General features: G+C 36.8%; 9 protein-coding genes across 11 annotated transcripts in view; 5 read left to right on the top strand and 4 right to left on the bottom strand.

Moving 5' to 3' along the window:
• LOC136411732 (uncharacterized) overlaps positions 1 to 19494 on the bottom strand; it is a 47293-nt gene that overhangs the window by 25101 nt on the left and 2698 nt on the right. Inside the window, exons 3-10 of one of the 3 annotated variants that reach the window (XR_010752339.1) lie at positions 18358 to 18559; positions 18136 to 18234; positions 17693 to 18017; positions 17362 to 17637; positions 16775 to 17303; positions 16323 to 16724; positions 15917 to 16270; positions 14970 to 15749 (exon numbers count right to left, since the gene is read on the bottom strand). Coding sequence is in view for 2 of the 3 variants with exons in the window: in XM_066394409.1 (XP_066250506.1) it covers positions 15183 to 15749; positions 15917 to 16270; positions 16323 to 16724; positions 16775 to 17303; positions 17362 to 17637; positions 17693 to 18017; positions 18136 to 18234; positions 18358 to 18559 (2754 nt within the window). In the remaining variant the exon portion in view is untranslated. Of the gene's footprint in view, positions 1 to 11332; positions 15750 to 15916; positions 16271 to 16322; positions 16725 to 16774; positions 17304 to 17361; positions 17638 to 17692; positions 18018 to 18135; positions 18235 to 18357; positions 18560 to 19494 lie in introns of those variants that run through there. The other 2 variants (XM_066394409.1, XM_066394410.1) reach the window with 2 other exon arrangements.
• On the top strand, positions 211 to 1803 carry LOC136411535 (ubiquitin domain-containing protein UBFD1-like). The gene is made up of 7 exons (XM_066394141.1): positions 211 to 369; positions 546 to 760; positions 811 to 898; positions 956 to 1107; positions 1163 to 1285; positions 1340 to 1528; positions 1585 to 1803. The coding sequence occupies exons 1-7, from the start codon at positions 357 to 359 to the stop codon at positions 1693 to 1695; spliced, it is 891 nt and encodes a 296-aa protein (XP_066250238.1). The 5' UTR covers positions 211 to 356; the 3' UTR covers positions 1696 to 1803.
• On the bottom strand, positions 1837 to 2812 carry Cox11 (Cytochrome c oxidase copper chaperone COX11). The gene is made up of 3 exons (XM_066394142.1): positions 2300 to 2812; positions 2080 to 2247; positions 1837 to 2019 (listed from the first exon to the last, which is right to left on the bottom strand). Exons 1-3 carry the CDS (start codon positions 2687 to 2689, stop codon positions 1876 to 1878), a joined length of 702 nt encoding a protein of 233 aa, XP_066250239.1. The 5' UTR covers positions 2690 to 2812; the 3' UTR covers positions 1837 to 1875.
• On the top strand, positions 3248 to 3630 carry mRpL42 (mitochondrial ribosomal protein L42). The gene has a single exon (XM_066394163.1). The coding sequence runs from the start codon at positions 3286 to 3288 to the stop codon at positions 3628 to 3630; it is 345 nt and encodes a 114-aa protein (XP_066250260.1). The 5' UTR covers positions 3248 to 3285.
• LOC136411552 (huntingtin-interacting protein K) lies at positions 3710 to 4240 on the bottom strand. The gene is made up of 2 exons (XM_066394162.1): positions 3909 to 4240; positions 3710 to 3857 (listed from the first exon to the last, which is right to left on the bottom strand). The coding sequence occupies exons 1-2, from the start codon at positions 4137 to 4139 to the stop codon at positions 3729 to 3731; spliced, it is 360 nt and encodes a 119-aa protein (XP_066250259.1). The 5' UTR covers positions 4140 to 4240; the 3' UTR covers positions 3710 to 3728.
• Positions 4365 to 6083, top strand: LOC136411551 (ubiquitin-conjugating enzyme E2 J1-like). Its single transcript, XM_066394161.1, has 7 exons — positions 4365 to 4614; positions 4716 to 4921; positions 4977 to 5106; positions 5160 to 5338; positions 5394 to 5474; positions 5529 to 5674; positions 5728 to 6083. The coding sequence occupies exons 1-7, from the start codon at positions 4578 to 4580 to the stop codon at positions 5807 to 5809; spliced, it is 861 nt and encodes a 286-aa protein (XP_066250258.1). The 5' UTR covers positions 4365 to 4577; the 3' UTR covers positions 5810 to 6083.
• On the bottom strand, positions 6741 to 8452 carry LOC136411735 (ADP-ribosylation factor-like protein 13B). The gene is made up of 4 exons (XM_066394417.1): positions 8186 to 8452; positions 7967 to 8127; positions 7635 to 7914; positions 6741 to 7582 (listed from the first exon to the last, which is right to left on the bottom strand). The coding sequence occupies exons 1-4, from the start codon at positions 8221 to 8223 to the stop codon at positions 6817 to 6819; spliced, it is 1245 nt and encodes a 414-aa protein (XP_066250514.1). The 5' UTR covers positions 8224 to 8452; the 3' UTR covers positions 6741 to 6816.
• On the top strand, positions 8678 to 10341 carry LOC136411548 (queuosine-tRNA galactosyltransferase-like). The gene is made up of 8 exons (XM_066394157.1): positions 8678 to 8837; positions 8927 to 9146; positions 9212 to 9276; positions 9329 to 9397; positions 9460 to 9623; positions 9676 to 9828; positions 9879 to 10158; positions 10209 to 10341. Exons 1-8 carry the CDS (start codon positions 8817 to 8819, stop codon positions 10287 to 10289), a joined length of 1053 nt encoding a protein of 350 aa, XP_066250254.1. The 5' UTR covers positions 8678 to 8816; the 3' UTR covers positions 10290 to 10341.
• LOC136411549 (mitochondrial cardiolipin hydrolase-like) lies at positions 10372 to 11139 on the top strand. Its single transcript, XM_066394158.1, has 2 exons — positions 10372 to 10795; positions 10849 to 11139. Exons 1-2 carry the CDS (start codon positions 10372 to 10374, stop codon positions 11067 to 11069), a joined length of 645 nt encoding a protein of 214 aa, XP_066250255.1. The 3' UTR covers positions 11070 to 11139.

Here is a 19494-nt window from a genome sequence, read left to right as displayed (position 1 = left end):
AAATATTAGTTAAAGTAAGTGCATTATTGTGTTAATAATGCATTATGTTTGCAATTGTAAACGAGTTAAAAATTTCAAACTTTTGTCTTCTTGTCGGTTTTAAAATCTTTACGCTCAAGGACTGATTTTTAATAAATCATTATCTACATTCTCTACGTGAGTAAACATCATGCAACATTGCTTTCTTCAATTGGCAACCTGCATTATCTTTCGTCCACAACTAATGGCTCGTGAAACGTCAAAAAAAATTGTAATTTACAGTTGTCATCATAACGGCTAGAAGAATTTCACTGAAAAAAGTCCATTTTAACTGAAAATTGAGCCGAAAACCCGTAAAATTCTTCAAATTTCTAAATATGGAATGCATAGGTACGTAGCTCCCTAAAAATCTCCAACCCTAGAATGCTCCAAAAAGCAAACCCCAAAGTATAGGTCCTTTGTATGCCCTACTCCAAAATGACTTTCAAATTTTCACAAAACAATTAGAGCCCCGCTGTAATGTCTCTGCGGAAACGCATGAAAATGCTTCCGTATGTCTGTTTCAGGAAGTGAAAGTGACAATGTAGAAAAGACGGTTGCTGAAACGAAAATCTCAGAAACATGCACCAAAGACCAAAGAAGTGATATTAACGGTGATAACTCGTCAGAAGATAATTCGATTGAGCCCACTGAATGTAAGATACCCAAGAAAGAAGAGAACTCTATACTTGAAAACACACCTAGTGGTCCTAGTGAATCTGTAGAGAGCATTGCTATTAAAGTAAGTACTGCTCCCTTTTAAACACTTCACTTAAAATAGCAAAAATTCAGGTAATCTACAATAAGAAAAAATATGATGTCAGTGCCGCCTCAAATTTGTCTATATCCGATCTGAAGAAGCAATTACAGGGTTTATTAGGTGCGCCTTTTCATCACTGAAACCTAAAAGAAAAGCATACTAACATTGCTTGTTTAGATGTACCAGATTCCATGCAAAAACTCATGTACAAAGGTTTGCTGCAGGACAGTCAGACAATTTCTAGTGCAGGGATCACTAAAGGAGCCAAAATAATGCTTGTAGGCTCTACTTTAACTGATATTTTAGCTGTCTCCTCTGTGAGCAAACAGGTGTATATTTAGCTTCACTTTAATATACTAATTCTTGATTAACTGAATCTTTTAGGATGTGGCTGAAATGGAGAAAGCTTCCACAGTAAAGGAACCTCTTTGCCAACAAAAAATTCACAGAAAAGTATTAGATAAAGGGGCACCTGAGGATGCAATGCCTGGTATTAAAAACATTAAGGTTGTGATTCTGATTTTTATAAATATTTGCATTACTAAGAAGTGGAGATTTTAGGAAGGGTTGCCTTCAGTGCCTCTTTCAGGGATGCTCAACAAGCATGGGGGTAAAGTTAGGTTAACCTTCAAACTAGAAAATGATCAATTGTGGCTGGGCACTAAAGAGAGGACTGAAAAGCTGCCCATGGGTTCAATTAAAGGGGTTATTTCTGAGCCTATAGAGGGTCGTGAAGAGTACCATATAATGGTAACTTAGAGCAATTTTAAGGGGAAATACTGGGCTTAAGAAGTGCTTCTACACAGGGGTTGCAGCTGGGCTCTACAGAGGCTTCTAGGTACTGGATTTATTGGGTCCCAGCTCAGTATGTGGACGCTATTAAAGATGCCATTCTAGGGAAATGGCAATTCTTTTGACTCGAATGTAGGTTCAGCCCTGATGAGGCTTTGCTTCTCCTAAGTTCCATTAAGGCATTTTTTGTTGGGTGTGTCTTAAGTTATCATCAATAAAGTTTTGTGTTTTTTCTACTGCTGAAGCGAATTTTTTAAAAATCACAATTCCAATTATAACTATATTACATATTCCTTTATACAAAACTACTTAGTATACTGGGGAACTGGGATTTTAAAACCATCCTTGGCTTCAAAAAATGTGTAAGATAAGGTGATTTCCTTGCAATTTTCCAGGTAAGGATCCTCTGTAAATTCAGGGTCTATATAAAAGAAAACTGGCATGTCCACCTTCAAAAAATAGCCTCCTAAAGGTATTCTTTTAAAACAAGCTGCTATATAATTCTCTACCTGCTCATGAGGGTTGAGCATTTGCTCTTCAAAACAAAAACACTGAATCTTGTTAAAATACTGGCCTGCCTCAAAAGGTATCACATTATAAGTGCTAATTCCAACAACACTACAATCAGTGGGATTTTTAGCAGTATAAAATGCCAACGCAGTCTCTCCTGGAAACACCTTAAAGCCTCCTTCATTTCACTGCCCTCTCAGACAGTACTTTGAAACTCACCGTAATTTCAGTCTGTTGTGGACTAAAGTTCCACCTCATATTGGCAGCCTTATCTGCGTTAAACCTTACCCTAATAGGCCGATTCCTGTCCGCCTGCATGCTCTCCACTTTGCTGCTGTCATGCCCTTCTACAGTGGTTCCCCCATAACTATATGCTTGGCAAAACATTCGGTACAGAGGCACTGCAGCATAACTCATTCCTAATGTCACCACACCAGTGGCTGTGAAGTAGTAAAGAGTCGACCTGAGCCGTTTTTTGTTTGCCTGACGCATTTGTTCACCTGGGTCTTGGCTGTAGGCTCGAAAAGGGGATTTTCGAAGGTTGGTACATTTCTGACAGGGTTGCCGGAGAATGATTAGATTGGGAGCTTTCAGAAGGGACTTGAACATGCTGAGGTTAAGCTTTAAGGCTCATTTTCATTAAATTTGCAAGTATTTTTATATGTTTGAAAGGTTTTCGTGATCACAATTCTTGCCAGCAAAATAAGGTTAGAAATATTAAGCAGATCATTGGCAATTCCTCATTATTGTTGGTTAGAGCTACTGCATACCATTGGCCTAATTTTCCAATATGGCGTGCTCACTGCCAATGAGAATCATTGACGTCATTACGCTTCAAGATAAATTAGAAAATATATATAATTTAAACGACATTGCCAATTCTGAATACAATTTCAAAATTATTCTTTCTTGGAAATAAATTTACATCTTTCCACAGATTTCTATGTGAATTTAGCAAATTGTTGTTTGTAGAGTTTCAGCTAAGTCTACGAGTTTTCAGTATATTCGTTGTACAGAAAGTACAGCCAGACTCAAAAATGAATTTCAATTATTTAGGTGTAGAATTTAAAGAAATTGCAGCAAGCGGCAACAGTGCGAAGTTAAGTGAGGTTAGAAACTTATTATCCTTTAATAACTTAACTTTAATTCAACTAATATATATATATTTTAATTGTTAACAACGTTATAATTTACTTAAACTACCAATGAATCTTCGTCTTTTAACCGCTACACGCACCCTTTTACGGGCATGCTACTCGGACTACAAAATAGTCGGTACCCCTGATGGTTCAACTCTGGTGGCTTGGCATCCCAAAAAGGATTTTCCCTACGAGTGTACAAAGCCCTTGCCAGAAATAAAAATTGAGGAGAGTCCTTCTGTGTTAAAAACTCAATTAACACCAGAATTGTTGTCAATTTTCAACAAGAAAACTCCAGAGCAAGCCAGAGCTGAACTGATGGCCATTACTCACACTACAAAGCATCGTTGGTTCCCAAAGAAAAGACGGAATAAGGCCAAGAAGACTCCCATGGATAGAGAGTTTTTATAGTTTTTATTGTGTAAAATTAGATTTGTTTTTATGGTGATGTTGAAGAATGATGAGAAAGAGAAAATGAAAAGTTCTGATCAACTATAAATAAGTATGTTTTAATTTGTAAGTGAAATTAAGGCATTAACAACATTGCCATGATTCTCCCTTAATGTCCTTTCGGCTTTAAACTGTGGAATTTCCATTTCCTTCACTATAAGGTCTACATCTTCCTTCTTAATTGATACCTAAACATAAGCCCTTAACACCAATTCCAATTCAATTAAGACCATACCTACCTTCAACAGTTCCTTTTCTCGGGCCTGTTTTTCGAGTGCAGCCTGGTTCCTCCTATCCCCAATTACAGAGATGGCATTAGCCACATCTTGAGTAGAGATTTCTTTCTCTTCAGCATAATCCGTGACTTTTTCTAGGTCTGCGGCCCCACTGTCGTATTTAGCTTGCTTTTTTTGCTGAGACTTTTCGCTATTTTCGTCCGAGGTACCATTTAGAGGCTCTTCGTCTGCCATTATGTTGAGGGTTGTTTTGCGAAGAAAATGGCACAATTTAGAAGAAAGTTAAGGTTCTATTGTTGCATGTAAAAATTACTGAATTTGGTAAAGTGAATGCGGTACGACATAACCTCATTAAGTCATCCATCTCATTCATACTGAAACCTAATTGGAAGTATATTCCTCGCCTTTTTGGTAGCTTTTAGCAGCGTTGCACCAATAAAGATAGCGAGATCATCGGCGTTGCCATCATCGATTGTTATTTTGAAGTTTAATCAGCTGATTGATTATTCTTTTATTTCCCAAAAGTGACGTGTGTTTATTGTTTGTAGTTCTCTTAAAATTTCAGTGTTTCCCAATTTCAAGTACTTTTGACGATTTAATTAACTACCATAGAACTTTTCTTTAAGTGTTGGTTTTATTGTGCCAGTGCCAAGTGCAAAATTACCTTAAAACATGCCCTTGGAAACGCAATACAGCTTGAGAAGTCCTGGTAAATCCATATTTTTATCTTTGAAAATCTGGCATTTTCATAGATAAAATATTCTAATTACTTTCAATTATTTATGCAATGTTTCCGTATTTCAAAATCAGGAGTAAAACGCCTTATGCGCGAAGCAAAAGAACTGGCAAATCCCACAGAAGAGTACTATGCATGCCCTCTTGATGACAATCTATTTGAATGGCATTTTACAGTCAGGGGACCCCCTGAGACTGAATTTGAAGGGGGCTATTACCACGGCCGCATTTTGCTGCCTCCTCAATACCCCATGCAGCCCCCCAATATTATACTTCTTACTGTAAGAACTTCTGATTGTTGTAACCAATGTATTTCAAAAGAAATTGTTTTATTAGCCTAACGGTCGTTTTGAGGTGAACAAAAAAATTTGCCTGTCAATTTCTGGTTATCACCCTGAAACATGGCAACCTTCATGGTCCATACGCACAGCCCTTTTGGCACTTATAGCTTTCATGCCTACAAAAGGTAAGAAAAACATATGTTCTTAGAGATTTAACATAATGGCTTTGATTTAAAAGGCGTTGGCACCATTGGTTCGCTAGATTATACCTCAGAAGAACGGCAAGTGCTTGCAAGAAAATCAAAAAATTGGGAGTGTTCTACTTGTGGGAAAATCTCTGAGAAGCTAATTTCAGCAGATAATGCTCCCACTCTCACTCAGGAGGAGAGTACCATGTTGGAGACTATAGCCTTAAAGGTCTGTTTGTTTGAAAGGAAATTGCCTTGAGGCTTAGGTATTTCTGTGTTAATAGGCAGAGGAAGAGGTGGATAATAAAAAAGATGGAAGTCAGTTGCCTGCAGAGATTGGGGGAGATACCCCTATAACTCCCAAGGTATTTTTGTCTTCAGTAGAAATTTTAGAGTAATAAAGGAGTAATTAAATATAGGGTAGGGCTGTACCATTTTCTTTACGTGAGACGTTTCCCGAGGACTCTCTGCGGCAGCGAAATGCGGCTAGTTCTTCAGAGGTAGAGGAAGTACACCAGGAAATAACAGATGAAATTTTAAGAGCAAGCATTGAGAGGAGTAAAAGGTAATTTTCGTTAATGGTTCCAAGATGGTGGCAAGAAATTATCAAATTTTCAGGGATAAGTTCTGGAGGATCCTTGTTTATGTGATTGTGGCCGTCATAGCGGTTTTAATAATGCGACGCCTGTTTTTAATGTAGCTGCTACTTAATACTAGAATTTCTTGTGATTCAAATTAATCAAGTATTGTTTTATTAATAGGTTTAGCTTTCAGTACAGGGTATGCAGCAACATGTCTTATCTCTTATTAGGAAAACTGTAAATTTGCGTTCCAAGTTTGAACCAAAATAATTGTAGAAATGGAGCTGCTTTCTTTGAGATTTGACGCAAATTTGTTAATATTGTATAGGCCGTTATTTTTTGTAGTAATGTGACAACTAATTACATGATAAATGCATTAATTTATATATTTAGTTGAGAGCTTTTTTTTATATTAGTTAGATTTTTTTATTTTAAGGTGTAAGTGTGGTTGTCTGACTTTGACCTGCTTTATTTTTGTTTCATATCACGCATGTGTTGATGTTGCGCTTCTAGCTTCAATTCAGTTAAAATCTACAAATTCCAACGTTACACTTTCAAGTAGGCGTGTTTTTTCATTTGTTTATCAGAATTCCAAATCCAATTTGTTAATGTCGCTTTTATTGCCAGCGACCTAAAAATTACAATCACCCAGCTTGCTGCTACTCCACTTTTTTTGAAAACTTGACATAAGTTAGCAGCCCATAGTAAAAGCAAGAATTCTCTGGGTAATTGTAAGTTCCTATAATATAAAATAGTTATTTCTACTGAAAAAAAGTTCATAAACTTGCTACTAAATGAAATGGAACATGTTTCAAAATAACTTCATTATGTATAAAATTTTTTTATTAAAATAATCAAAACATTGCAGTGCTCAATACAAAAATACGAAAATCACTAATGACTAGAAACAGTTTCCGCGAGATCATTGGAAATCCTTTAAGATAAGGTTCCCTAGGAAAGTACTGCAGTAATATAGCAGCCGCTTTAACACTGTGTCCATGTACTTTATATTCATGTAGTGTTCTTGGGTAGCAGTATATAAGACTGTCATTAATAAAGGAAAGCATTATTGATGTGATATTACGGCTGCTATGTTACGGCACCGCGTTCTTAGAAAACCTTACCATTACTCAACATCCACCATGCAAATGCCATTCTCCTTAGAGTTTCTAATCTCATCCTTACTCCTACCTTTCACTGGGGGCAATTTTTTCACCTCAAAAGGCTCTTGAATACTCAGCACTTCTGAATGCACCACAGGCCTATAAAAATCCCCACCAGGTCCAATATTATTTCCACTAATTGTAAACACCCTCTCTGTGGCACTTTTAACATTCCGAGGATTTACCAATATCACTTTAGCAGCAGATGCAGGCAAGAATTCTTTAGAAAGCATCTGTTTGGAGGGCACAATTATGTTTCTATGAGTTTTGGCGCTCTGTGAACGTCCCAATTTGTGATTGTTTTGCAGTTGATGTTTTACTATTTGAATGGCGCTTCGTGGACGTTCTCTCTCTGTTGTGTAGGTGTTAACATAGTAAATTTCTGGAAATGTTGTGGAGGAGCCTGAAGTACTGTGGTTGACTTCTTTGGACTCTTCAAGGTTGGAGTAGACATCCAAGACTTCCAAGTCTTTAATTATTACTCCATTAATCTTTGAGGCATATTCTGAGAAGGTCTGAATAGCGTCTGGGTCCTCTAAGACTTGTTTTTCAGCCTTGATTCGCTTTAGCTTCTCAAGCATTTCTTGCTTGGCTTGAATTTCCTCGTCCACCATGTCTAGTTGCACTCTAATGTTCAACTCCTCATAATTCTTGTCAATGTAGTTCACAATCCATTCATAGCCCTGCTTAATGCCAGGGTCAGTTTTATGGTAGTTCATTTCATTTGCACTGGAAGGTTAAGTTTATTGTAGAGAAGGTTATGTTGTTTTCTTTCACTTACCAGCAACTCTGCACCAAAGCAGGGCATTTATAGGTGTTGACCAGCTGCTCAATTTTAAGGTACTCAATAATGTCCACCTCATCAAGGGCACTTTCTTGGTCCTGTTTGTTGGCCAGTATAAGTACAGGTTTCCCTGTGATTTTATTGCTGCTTAAAATCTCTTCAAGCACTTTTCGGACTTCAGGAAAGCGCTCAGTATCGCAGGAATCAACCACAAAAATGACCCCATGAACATCAACGAAGTATCTATGCCAGATGCCTCGAATGTTGGCTCCCCCACCTTGAAATTTCATACCTGTAGCCTAATAAATTTTGAGAAGCGCAAAGCAAACCTAAGTCAAAAATTTTAACATCATACTGCTTGTACCTAAGTTCTATCACAGAAAAGCCAATAGTGGGAATGGGTTTGTCAGTGGGCTCCCCTGCTAAACCCTTGACAGCCACAGTTTTGCCTGCATTATCCAGCCCTACGAGCAATAGGGCCAATCGATGTCTAGAATTAATATGAAAGATATAACCTGAGGAAATTGAAGATTTCCGTTTTGGGATACCTTTTTAGTCTACTTTCTTGACAGCAATTATTTCCCATGTTAGGCACTTTTCAGGCATTTCAGTCTATTTGGGGTTATTTAGAAGTCTTTTTTTGAATAATTAAAATAATTTTTGAATCAAATTTGTCTTTTTGAGTGATTATATTAAAAATTATTAAGAACTCGTAAGTAATCAGTAACAAATAACATTTTCTTAGGTTGATCCGAGAATCAAAACAAACAAAAACATCTGGGTAATGTCAAAAAGTTGTTTTGATGTAAATGGCCATTTATGCTTATCTCTTTTTATTATTTTAATGTATTTATCAAACAAAAAGAGTAAAATAGTTATTGAACTACTCTAGTGAATGTTTTGTCTTACTTTCTTCGCGTTGGTACTACGCATTAGAACGAGAAAGACAGGTAGATACATTAGTTTCATCTTAATTGTATATTACTTGAATCTGGCAACGTTGCCTTGTAGTTTTAAATTTTATAAATGTTACAGGTTATGTAAAAATAAAAATAGATTTGTATTATTATTATTTTCAACAGTTTTCATTAATAAACTAAGTTTTAGGGCCTCGAGTCACAAAGAAGTACAGTCATCTCTTCATACTCATTAAACGTAAATCACGAAGCATGCTCAGTAATGCAAAATAGTCATCTTATAGTAAGTTACATCTACTCCATCCTCAAAAATTCAATTTTTTCCTCAAAAACAATGTTTCATTACCTTTAAACTCAAATCTTTCATAATAGAGCATTATAATCCCAATTTTCAACGCATCTCCATGGATCCAGCTTTGCTTTGAAGGGATCTTAAAACAAACTGCTTTAGAAACCCTTAGAGTTGAAATATGTGTATGTAATGATTGTAGCACTGATGACACACCTCAGTTGCTTGAATCATGGAAAGTCTCTTTTGAGAAATTAGGAGTACCTTTTAAGATTCACACCAATACTGGTCAAAATAAGGGAGGTACATATGTAATTCTTCTTATATAAAGAACCAACCACTAAAGTCTTTTTATACTTGCTTTGTAGTTGGGTATTCAAAGAACAGGGCTGTAGGGATTAGCAGTGGAGATTTTCTTTGTTTTCAAGACATTGTAAGTAAATTGTTTTTCTGTGTATTAGAGCCCTGCAGTTGGGTGGTTTTAGGATGATGTTATGCTACCAGATAGGCTTATCAAGCAGTATGAAAAAGCTCTGCTAATCCCTTTAGATACAGTAAGCATCTATGTAAATATTTTCATCAATTAGCAGAAGGAAAATGGAGTATTATTTATTAGATAATAGGTTGCCAGTTTAGACGAGAGCCCCTTATCTCTACAGTTCGCTACACTAAATGGGCCAACAATCTAACAAAACTGCAACTGAACCTGCAAGTTTTCACCTCACATGGGCCTACTGTTATAATGCCCACATGGTTTTGTCACAGAAGTGTCTATGAAAGGTAGAATCAAGTTTTCAGTGACCATTTTATTGTGGCTGAATCTCCATTGCAGAATTGGTGGATTCTGTGAGAGCAAGCAAGGCTGTCCTGAGGACTTGTTATTTTTTTATAAGCACTTGGATTTAGGAGGCAAAGTCGCCCGGGTAGACCAAGTACTGTTAATCTATACTTTTCATCCTAATCAAACAACATTTACAATAAACCAGTAAGACGCACAACAAAATAGTCATTACACATTAAATGCATAATTGTCAGGGATACAATTTGGAGTATCCGTCTGCAGCGTTTGGAGACTTTAGTCTTGCCAAAATGGCCTTCATTCACCATATGGAATGCTGGGAAACAGGGCCGAAGGCTCTATAACTGCCTTGGCAAGCAAAATAAGGATAAAGTAGCGGCTTTCTGCGACGTAGATTTAAATAAAATTGGCCAAAAGTATCAGTATTTTAATGCAGAAGAGCGGAAATTCCAAGAGGAAGTTCATATAATTCATTTCAAAGATGCAACCCCTCCTTTTGTTATATGTGTGAAAATAGTGAGTAGGGAAAGTGGTGGAAGAGTGCAGTTTAAAGGGAGCATTTTTAGGACTTGACTGAGGGGGTTTTTGAGGAAAATTTGAAGTCCTTGAATCTCCAGGAGGGAGTGGATTATGTAATGTTTAGTTAGTTGAGCTAATGCTTTGGTTTATTGGTGATGGTCCTTATACATACTTTTTTTGTATTTTCACATTAGATCTTCAGGTAGCACAATGTCTAAACTTCTCCTTACTCTCACACCCATTTCTCTGGGTTTGACAGCCTTGCCAATATTTCTGCACTACATCCTCAAAAAACGCTATCAGAGACAGCTTCAAGACCTCAACAAACCAGATCTTGACAGCTATTATGAGTGCATCTTCATTGACTACAAGAATTTCAACTGCAAACCCCATTTAATCAAACTGACAGAGTGCGGAGAAAATTGTTCTACTACCCACTTAAAGCGGCTCCTTCACTACATTGCCAGCGCTAAAACAAGTGTCAAATTATGCATGTTTATGCTAACTTTGAAGCAGGTTACAGCCGAATTAGTCGGCGTACATAAAAGAGGAGTTAAAGTGCAAGTTATAGCCGATAGAGGTATGAGTCAGAATGCCGCAGTACAGTCAAATTTTTCCTATTTAGAGGAGAATGGTGAGTTTTTAATTACTGTTGGTTGATTAGAAGCAACCAGACAATGGTTGCAGGGATTGCATTCAAAATTTCGCCTGGAGTAAATGAAATGATGCATCATAAGTTTTGTTTGATCGACGAAAAGGACGAGCAGATGAGCAAAGTGTTCTTCGGGAGTCTTAATTTGACCGTGCAGGCGTTTTGCAAGAATTTTGAAAACCTGGTCTTCACCAATAACACAAAAGTAATCCAGGGGCTCAGTGAGGAGTTTGAGATGTTATGGGAGCGGTTTTAGTATTAGAGGTTTTGAGCTTGGATGTGAAGAATGGTGATGTTGAAAATGTAATAATAAGTGGTAGTTTTATTAAAGTCAGACAGATTTTTGTTTATAAACACATACACATATTCCTCTGTTTGCTAATCTTTACGTGTGTGATCAAAATTTGAGTTAGGTAAATAACAACCTGGCACCGTTCTTTCGTTTGAAATAAGCACTGCGAAGAGCTCCTTCCATGTTGCCGAACCTTGCGAATTGTCTTCAAATTGCTTGAATATGCTGCTAATTTCGATATTTAGGGCTAATGCACAAAAACGTCGATTTGGACTAATTTTTATTAAAGAAACGTTACGGTATAGATCTCACAAGTCCATATGTGAGTACTTATGCCATAAACCTAGACAAAAACTAAGGAAAATAAATCACATAAATATCAAAAGCTTATAGATAAAAATTAACTACAATATAAAATTAATAAAACACTACGACCTTATTCGAAAATGTTCCTAGATATCTACACGAACTAAAATCAGTCTTTCCAATGTTTTTCTCAAACAGAAGCGCTCCTCTCTATTTGGTATATAAACATATAACAAATTGAATAGAAGATTTATTTTCTGGGAGAAATAGTTTAAGTTTGGAATTTTTAACGTTTACAAAGTAGTAGCTATATACAAGGTATACCTGAAATAACTGTACAACATATGGCCGAAAATTCCTGAACCAAAAATAAAGCGTTCTAAGCAAAGTTACCCTTGTAAATCCAATACAGCTTTTCCGCTACAGAGCACCAAAGTTTTCAAATTAATATCATTTACTCGAAATAATTGCTAAACATTTCTATTGATTTTCATTAATTTTGGAACTATGAATCATTACATAAATTGGCGTGTTTTGATGTCAGCTGGACCTTTTTTTAACGCGTGGAAATATTAAAAATAATGCGTGGTTTGTAGATAAAAGTTTATATTTTTATTACCCCTGTATGAATGGCTTTAATTTTTTCTCTACCATAAGCTGAATTTATTTTGAAACTTTTTCCTCTCGTGTAAAATTTTTGCTAGACATACAGTTTTTTCGAAAAAAGATTATTTACAATACCTTGTTGCAGTTCCTCACTTTTGTGAAAGCAATGCTAAAAAAAATTGCGTTTCGCGTTCCCTACGCAACAATAAAATAATTATTTCAAAACATCTGACATACCCATAGCGTTTACTATAGTTCTTATTGATCGGAGCTGAGTTTATTGTAAATTGAATGATTTTTGGTTTTCTAAATGGATCATTATTTTATCGCTGAGTATGTTTCTAGTATATAGATTTTGTGAGAGAAATGGACGTATGAGTGTCGGACTCTGTCGTAACAAATATGCAAATCACAAAATTCTAAACCATCAAACTTTCGCGAGTATTGAAACGCAACTTTGGGAAATGGGTAGTTTTAATTCAAATAATGTGAATTGAAGACGCCAATACCAATAACTGAGAAGAAAAAATATGGTACTATACCAGTTGATTGGTAGAATATTTATAGAAGTAGAAGGTACCAAAGAAACCCGTTCCTAATCAAGTTCCCAATAATTCCCAATATAAAATAAATGGTAAGAAAGCCTTCGGGAGGTTCATCGAGATGTAGAATTATGTTTAATGCAAATATTGAAAGTTACCCGGACAAGTCAAAAACGTACTTTTAACATAAATTATAAATTCTGGACAATTTGATGAATGAAAAATTTTCCCTGCAGGATCGTCATCTGATGCTTATGATTATTAGATCATAAGAGAAATAAATTTATAAGCTCACATCTTGTTCAGCCCTCGAAGTTAAGTTTTAATAATCCAAGACAAAAAGGTTAAGATTGGTAGTGGCTTTATCTTTATATAATTCTAAATTAGCATTGTTCTCAAAAAACCTGTGACTTCTTTTTTAATCAAGTTCTCTTTGCAATGGGAAATGTACTTTTTATTCCGTCGAGGTATGTTTGCATTATGAAATAACTGCCTTGATTTCGCGATTTTTCCTCCATTTAACTAAATCTGGAAACATCGCACATTACTTCTTATCGCATATCGCTTTTAAGATCGATCAGCTGTACCTTTACAAAAGGCAGGTAGTACCGATATCACTTCGTAGATGATTCAGTCGAATGTTAGCGCGGCGATGAGTAGGACGTTCGTAATACGCTCTGCACTAATAATTGGGATAGTCGGGTTTTGTATTGTTTTAAAGGCTTGTGGAGTGCCGTTTGTGTATCCATGACTTAAAGTGAGTGAAAGGGGATGTTGTTGACGTGATTCCAGCTGATGTTTTCAATGCCCAAGGGTTCGTTCTCATTGTTTTCTGTGGTTTACAGCTAAGTTTTGTCAGGTCAGTAAGAACAATGTAATTAAAATTTTGGCTGCAAGTCGAAATTAACCGCAATTTTAACTCTTCTGGAAGGTTCTTAGGTTCATTTTTGGTCGTGGACAAAGAACTATATTGCAAGTTGAACTGTTTCGGAGATAAATTTTTTTTTACGTTTCAGGTCTCAAATGTGTACGCCTCTACTTCGAGTCGGAATTAATTCGAAATTTTAAATTGTTTTGAAGATTTTTTTCAGAAATTAATATCGAATCTTTTTGCTTCAGGTTGCTGCAGTGTACGACTCTACTCCGAGTCGAAATTAATTCGAAATTCTAAACTGTTTTGAAGATTTGTTTCAGGAATTAATATTGAATCTTTTTGTTTCAGGTTGCTGTGTGTACGCCTCTGCTTCAAATCGAAATTAATTCGAAACTTCAACTGTTTTTAAATTTCTTTTTTGTCAAGAATTAGAAGTGTGTGCTTCCCTAATCGAAATGGAAGTTGAATTGCTATTACAAAGGATTTTCAACGCTGCGTATTGTTTAAAAAATAAGACCGACACAACGACGAAAGTATAAAATAATTTTTTGAAACGATTTTTTTTGTGTGCACAGGAATAAATTTTTTTTTCATGTTTTCGTTCCAACTAAATATTGATGAATTGCACGGTGTCGTAAAAAATTTTTAGTAGAGGAATTGTATGCTTGGCGAAAATTTTATAAGAGACAAAAAGAAGTTTCAAAATAAAGTCAACTTGTAGCAGAGAGAAAATTAAAGTCATTCGTACCGGGGCTAACAAAAATACAAACTTTCATTTAGGAACAACGCGCCATTTTTAATATTTTCACGCATTAAAAAAATTCCGCTCACGTCAAAACATGTCTCGCGCCAATTTAAGTGGTACTACTTAACTCTTAGTTCCAAAATTAGTAATAATTGACAAAAGCGTTTAGCAATTATTTCGAATAAATGATATTAATTTAAAAAAAACTTTAGTGCTCTATAGCGGCAAAACGAAACTATAATGGATAAGTTTAGAAAGAAATAGAGAATAGAAATAGAGGTAAGTTTGCTTAGAACAACTTACTTTTGATTCAGGAATTTTTGGTTAAGCATTATATAGTCATTTCAAGGACATCCTGTATAAATGTATACAATAAATATGAAGTAATAAAATTATAAAACTGAAATTTGCAAGCAAATGCGTTTTGCGATTATTTCATTGATTATAATTGGTTATTACAAACTGGTTTAGAATAAAATTAGGCATAAATAGAGAAAGCACAAAATGAGATTTCGTTTTGAAATAAGTAGATAAAACATTTATCCATTTTTGAAGAGAGCGACTGTAAAATCACCTTCTGTAGGTGCATATTAAACGTTTCGTCAGTGGCCTTTCTCCAACTAAATTTGAGTAATATTTTAAATTATTTTTAACTTTGATCCACCTTTCTGAAATAGTACTATAAATTAATATGAAGGATGTAAAAGTTATACCATGGAAATTTGTGTGTAAAAAAACACAAAACATCAACTCTCATTTTTTTTGCTTCATTATTTACATGTACCTTAAACTAATTCTTATAATAACCTCAAAGCTGATTTACTTGCAAATTTATATTTTGTAATTTTTTTACTTGTTTCATATTCATTGTACGTGCTTCTGCGTAAACACTAAAAATTCCAATCTTATACATATAACAATACTCTGCATTTTTGTACAAGTGCAAAAATATATAATTTCGAAGCCTCATACCCAAATTGGCAGTCAGGAGGACCTATTTATTTTCATTCCGGGTGGGAATAAAATATATGTGAACTGTAGGCAGCCTCAGTCCCGAACCGTTTCTTGCAGAAAGGACAAGGAAATCTGGACCCTTCGCATTGGTTCTTCTTATGGAAGTAAAGATGTGACTTATTTGTAAACGCTTCCCAGCAGCTGGAGCATTTGTAGGTTTTGTCATCATTAGGCATAAGGTTTGAAGATACTGTAATGTACCCCGGTTGATTTCCATTGGTCTCCACCCTCTGCACTTGTTGACTCGTAGGTGCATAAGGTCCTTGATATCCTCCGGCGTTCTTGATAATGTTTCCCCCTTGCGTTCTGTGTCCTTCGCCATTTTGTCTCGCCTGCCCTGGAGAAGATTTTTTCGACACCAAGCTAATGTTTGGATTGTTTTGCACCAGCTTCAAAATATTAGGGTTTAGAGAGGACTTTTTCACTATGGGGGTTAGTGAGATTTCCCCCCCACTCAGAAGCGAAGGGCTAGAATTGTAAATGGGAGAAGGGGAGCGCTCATGGCCCTCGTGGATCTCAACCATGGGCTCGAAGCTGTCCACTGGCTCTTCTTTAACCTTAAAGAGAACGAGAATTATCAAATATAGGTATGTAGGGTCGTTTGGAGGGCTATTAGAGGATAGGTACTAGAAATATATGTATAATATGTGCGGATTTGTCTAAGAAATCACAATTGTTTTATGATGAGAGAGATGCTCAATTTTTTGTATAAAAAAAAACTTACTCTTACTTCATCCAGTTGCCCGTAATTGCTCTGCTGCTGCGCCCTCTGTTGAGCCATCTGTTTCTGGCGCAACAGTTGCTGGCGCTGTTGCTGTTGTTGCATCGCCGCTTTTTGCAACTGAAAATTGTGCTGTTGCTGTTGTTGTAGCCTCTGTTTCAGAATATTTTGCTGAGCCACCATTTGCGGACTCGGTCCTCCGTTAGACGCGCCTTGCGTCTCCCCTTTGTGTATTCTCATGTGGCTATTGCGAGAGTATATCGTAGGGAACGGAGTGCCACATATGTGGCAAATAAAGCTTTGAGGCGGCCCCGGCAACGTTTCGTTTAGGATTTGTTTGGGGATAAACACTTCATCCTAGAAAAGCCAAAGGATATAAAATCATATACATTTGGGTTTTAACCATTACCTTATACGGGCCAATATCTCGAGCGCAATTCCTAAGAGGACGCCCAGCGTTGCTAATAATATCCCCATTAAGCTTCTTCTCCAAGCCAGGCTCCTGCTTGACCTTCACCATGGGCATTTTCGGACTGTTGGCCTCAGAGCCCGGTTTGTTAACTGCGTAATTGTTGTAGTCACAGTTTTTGCTGTGCGCATTGAACTCGTCCAGCTTAAAGAAGACTTTATAGCATTTCCGGCAGAAGTAGGCCTGGTTTTGGGTTTTATTTAGAGGGCCGAGAAAATCCTTAGGTTCTTCCTTTATTTTGAGGCCTTGGAAATTGGGCCGCTCTGGCAGACTATAGCGGTTTCTTTGGTCAAATCCGCCTTTTGTGATCACCGGAGGAGAAGCATAGTCCTCAAGTTTTATCTTTAAATTTTTATGTTAAAATCGTAAATTAGTTTGGTTTAAATTCTCACCTCTCTGGGCTGCTCAGGCTCGCCAGGGACAATCCTCTTGACCTTGTCCGGCTGTATCACCTTCGGTAGAGTGTTATTGACTTTACTGGCAGTATAAATCTTCTCCGATGTGGATTCTTTTTTCTTCTTGTGCTCTTTCACGTGCTCGTCAAAGCGGTGTCTTTGCTTGTTGAAGCGCATGCCACAATATCGACACGTGTAATGACATGCGAAAGAAAAGTAGTGACTTTCAATTGCCCAGTTATCCTTGAAGCAGTAGCGGCACAGGGGGCAAAACCGTTTTGTCTGCCCCCCTATACGCATGCACTGGTAAAACGCTTTACGCTCCTCTTTGGTATAGTCTCCAAGATAAATACCATTGACCATAGGTTTCATGTTCACTAACACTATTTCGTCCTTCTTGGACACCTCCATTGTTTTCTCGGTGTCTTCAACCAAAAGAGCTGAATCCCCTGAGACTTTTGGGTCCTCTTCCTCGTTATCTTCATCATCTTCTTCTTCGTCTTCCTCATCCTCATCAGGTTCAGATCTAATTATAAGGTAATTAACAAAAAAATCTTTTAAAAAATATAAAAATTGGTCATTACCCATTTTCATCAAAGAATGTCAACCATTTGTTGCGAATTTTGGAATGAAGTCTATTATTAGACCAAGGCAGAGGATTGTCTATCTTCTCTTCCATGTCCACTTCCATGTGTGATGGTTCATGTAGGGCTAATAGATTGACGTTCTGAAATACTTCATTGCAGGTTTTGCAGCGGCACACAGTGGATTTCTTCTCGAATGTAGTTCCTTCAAATTCGGGAATATTCTGCTTGTTGATCCAATACAGGACGATGTTCTGGAGAGTCAGAGGTTCATAGCTGCATCAACAATATGGGCATTATAAAAATTTTTCTATGATTTTTTTTTGTTTACCTAAAGTCTGGTGCCTCACTAAACATCTCCTGGCACTTGGCTTTGATCCTCTCGATTCTCTCCAATTCAGCCTTTTTCTCTTCTTCAAGTTTCTCTTTGGTTTCCTCATCTGTTTCACTGGTGTCCGCACTTGAGCTGCTCTCGGAGGAGTCTTCCTCATCTTCGTCAGCTGATTTTTGTTTGGCCAACTCTTTGTTGATTTCATCTTGAATCTCTTTGGAAGACTGATCAACTTTTCGACGTTTAGCAGGCTGTTCGTCGGAATCTGCTTCCGATTCTGCATCACTCATTGCTCCGCCTTCTCCATATTGAGACATGTCGTCACCTGAAATTTCCAGATGTATCTTAAGACTTTGGTGATAAACAAATTGTATAAATGAAAAGCGGGAAGTTAAAAATGGGCCCAAAGCATAAATGAATACTCTGAGGCATGCACTGATTACCTGCCCCAGGTAGATCAGTTAAACTGCTACACAAGGAGTCCTCTAGTTCATGGTAAAGGGGTCGATTTTTCCTCCTTCGGAGCGATTTCTCAGACTCCCCTATAGAAAAAGTGTTAATTGCATGCCTTTGATGCATTCCCGGATTTTGTTATCTTTACCAGAAGGATAATGTGAATGGATGTATAATAAATTATCTTTCAGATAAAGTTGTCTATAACCTACCAGTAGAAACTCTATTTGTTTTCAATGACTCCCTAATAATTTCATGGAGGTCAGGTCCCAGCTCCACCTCCCCGTTAACGGTGGACGCATCCAGAATGGAGCTCTTGCAATTGGCGCATAGGATCGTCAGATCTTCAGTGGAGGTAGCTTGGTCTTTTAATTCCTCCTCTTCCTCCTCTTCTTCATCTCCATTGTCAACCAACTGAAATAAAATTAGTCTTGTTAGCAGCTTCTCGTTGTGTTAGTTAAAAATTTGACACGTCTTGAAATTGGAATTGACTTTAATTTTATTTTTATTTGGGAATAGTAGTTTGAGTAATCTTCATTTTCAGACACCCTCAACACCGTAGGTCATAGGTGTTTAGGTAGCTGTATTTCATAAACTAAAAGAGGTAGGTATAACAACTCCATTTTAGGTCATTTGATCTGCAAATTTCTAGAGATATCGAGAGTCATAGTTGGAAAAATGGCAAAAAGTAAATAGCTCCACTTAGTCTCTGTAATATATTCATAATAAAGGATGTTAAAATAAGAATGCAAAATTTGAATTGTCCGCTATTTTGGCTGTAATCTTTTAATAAGTGAATAGGCGTGCTAGGTCGAGAGAATACAAACGGGAGTTAGTAAATGTGGAGCGATATGTGGTACAGCAACGTGTCCTTATTGTTAAATCTTACTATCAAAATGGTCAGGTAATATAGTAAGGATAAATGGCGAACGTTATCGCGACATAATAAGCCAGTGGTTCGTGCCTCAATTGCAAGATATTGCTCTTGGGGACGTGTTGGTTCAACAGAACGCTACCACTTGCCATACTGCTTGTCAAACATTCACAATTTTACACAAAAGTTTTCGTGGTCGGATCATCTCCTGTCATGGCGACAAAAATTGGCCTCCACGATCATGTGTGCTAACAGCTCTTAACTTTTTTCATTGGGGTTTTTGAATTCTCATGTTGGTGCCAACAAACCTACGTAAGACCACCCAAGTGTTAAAGGCCGAAATTGAACGTTGTATCAAACAAATACCCTCACATTTGTACAAAACAGTTGTTCAAAATTTCAAGAGTACATTTGTGCCTTCAAAGCCGCGGCAGCAATTTATGGGATTTGTGTTATTTCATACTTAATTCCCAAA

Source organism: Euwallacea similis, chromosome 10 (genome assembly GCF_039881205.1).
Source record: "Euwallacea similis isolate ESF13 chromosome 10, ESF131.1, whole genome shotgun sequence".
Lineage (NCBI taxonomy): Eukaryota > Metazoa > Arthropoda > Insecta > Coleoptera > Curculionidae > Euwallacea > Euwallacea similis.
This window is presented reverse-complemented; position numbering and strand designations above follow the sequence as displayed.

What these genes read in the sequence shown, in the direction of transcription:
- LOC136411535 (XM_066394141.1), top strand. An exon ending in TAGAGAGCATTGCTATTAAA is followed by an intron (nt 761 to 810) that starts GTAAGTACTGCT and finishes GCAAAAATTCAG; the next exon opens with GTAATCTACAATAAGAAAAA. An exon ending in TCTCCTCTGTGAGCAAACAG is followed by an intron (nt 1,108 to 1,162) that starts GTGTATATTTAG and finishes TGAATCTTTTAG; the next exon opens with GATGTGGCTGAAATGGAGAA.
- Cox11 (XM_066394142.1), bottom strand. Translation starts at nt 2,689, where the DNA reads ATGTTCAAGTCCCTTCTGAAAGCTCCCAATCTAATCATTCTCCGGCAA. An exon ending in CACAACAGACTGAAATTACG is followed by an intron (nt 2,248 to 2,299) that starts GTGAGTTTCAAA and finishes GGAGGCTTTAAG; the next exon opens with GTGTTTCCAGGAGAGACTGC. An exon ending in TGCTCAACCCTCATGAGCAG is followed by an intron (nt 2,020 to 2,079) that starts GTAGAGAATTAT and finishes TATTTTTTGAAG; the next exon opens with GTGGACATGCCAGTTTTCTT.
- mRpL42 (XM_066394163.1), top strand. Translation starts at nt 3,286, where the DNA reads ATGAATCTTCGTCTTTTAACCGCTACACGCACCCTTTTACGGGCATGC.
- LOC136411552 (XM_066394162.1), bottom strand. Translation starts at nt 4,139, where the DNA reads ATGGCAGACGAAGAGCCTCTAAATGGTACCTCGGACGAAAATAGCGAA. An exon ending in GAGAAAAGGAACTGTTGAAG is followed by an intron (nt 3,858 to 3,908) that starts GTAGGTATGGTC and finishes GCTTATGTTTAG; the next exon opens with GTATCAATTAAGAAGGAAGA.
- LOC136411551 (XM_066394161.1), top strand. Translation starts at nt 4,578, where the DNA reads ATGCCCTTGGAAACGCAATACAGCTTGAGAAGTCCTG. An exon ending in ATACAGCTTGAGAAGTCCTG is followed by an intron (nt 4,615 to 4,715) that starts GTAAATCCATAT and finishes TTTCAAAATCAG; the next exon opens with GAGTAAAACGCCTTATGCGC. An exon ending in AGCTTTCATGCCTACAAAAG is followed by an intron (nt 5,107 to 5,159) that starts GTAAGAAAAACA and finishes TTGATTTAAAAG; the next exon opens with GCGTTGGCACCATTGGTTCG.
- LOC136411735 (XM_066394417.1), bottom strand. Translation starts at nt 8,223, where the DNA reads ATGGGAAATAATTGCTGTCAAGAAAGTAGACTAAAAAG. An exon ending in CAAGAAAGTAGACTAAAAAG is followed by an intron (nt 8,128 to 8,185) that starts GTATCCCAAAAC and finishes TATTAATTCTAG; the next exon opens with ACATCGATTGGCCCTATTGC. An exon ending in TGTTAAAATTTTTGACTTAG is followed by an intron (nt 7,915 to 7,966) that starts GTTTGCTTTGCG and finishes TGAAATTTCAAG; the next exon opens with GTGGGGGAGCCAACATTCGA.
- LOC136411548 (XM_066394157.1), top strand. Translation starts at nt 8,817, where the DNA reads ATGCAAAATAGTCATCTTATA. An exon ending in TACTGGTCAAAATAAGGGAG is followed by an intron (nt 9,147 to 9,211) that starts GTACATATGTAA and finishes CTTGCTTTGTAG; the next exon opens with TTGGGTATTCAAAGAACAGG. An exon ending in TTCTTTGTTTTCAAGACATT is followed by an intron (nt 9,277 to 9,328) that starts GTAAGTAAATTG and finishes GGGTGGTTTTAG; the next exon opens with GATGATGTTATGCTACCAGA.
- LOC136411549 (XM_066394158.1), top strand. Translation starts at nt 10,372, where the DNA reads ATGTCTAAACTTCTCCTTACTCTCACACCCATTTCTCTGGGTTTGACA. An exon ending in TTCCTATTTAGAGGAGAATG is followed by an intron (nt 10,796 to 10,848) that starts GTGAGTTTTTAA and finishes CAATGGTTGCAG; the next exon opens with GGATTGCATTCAAAATTTCG.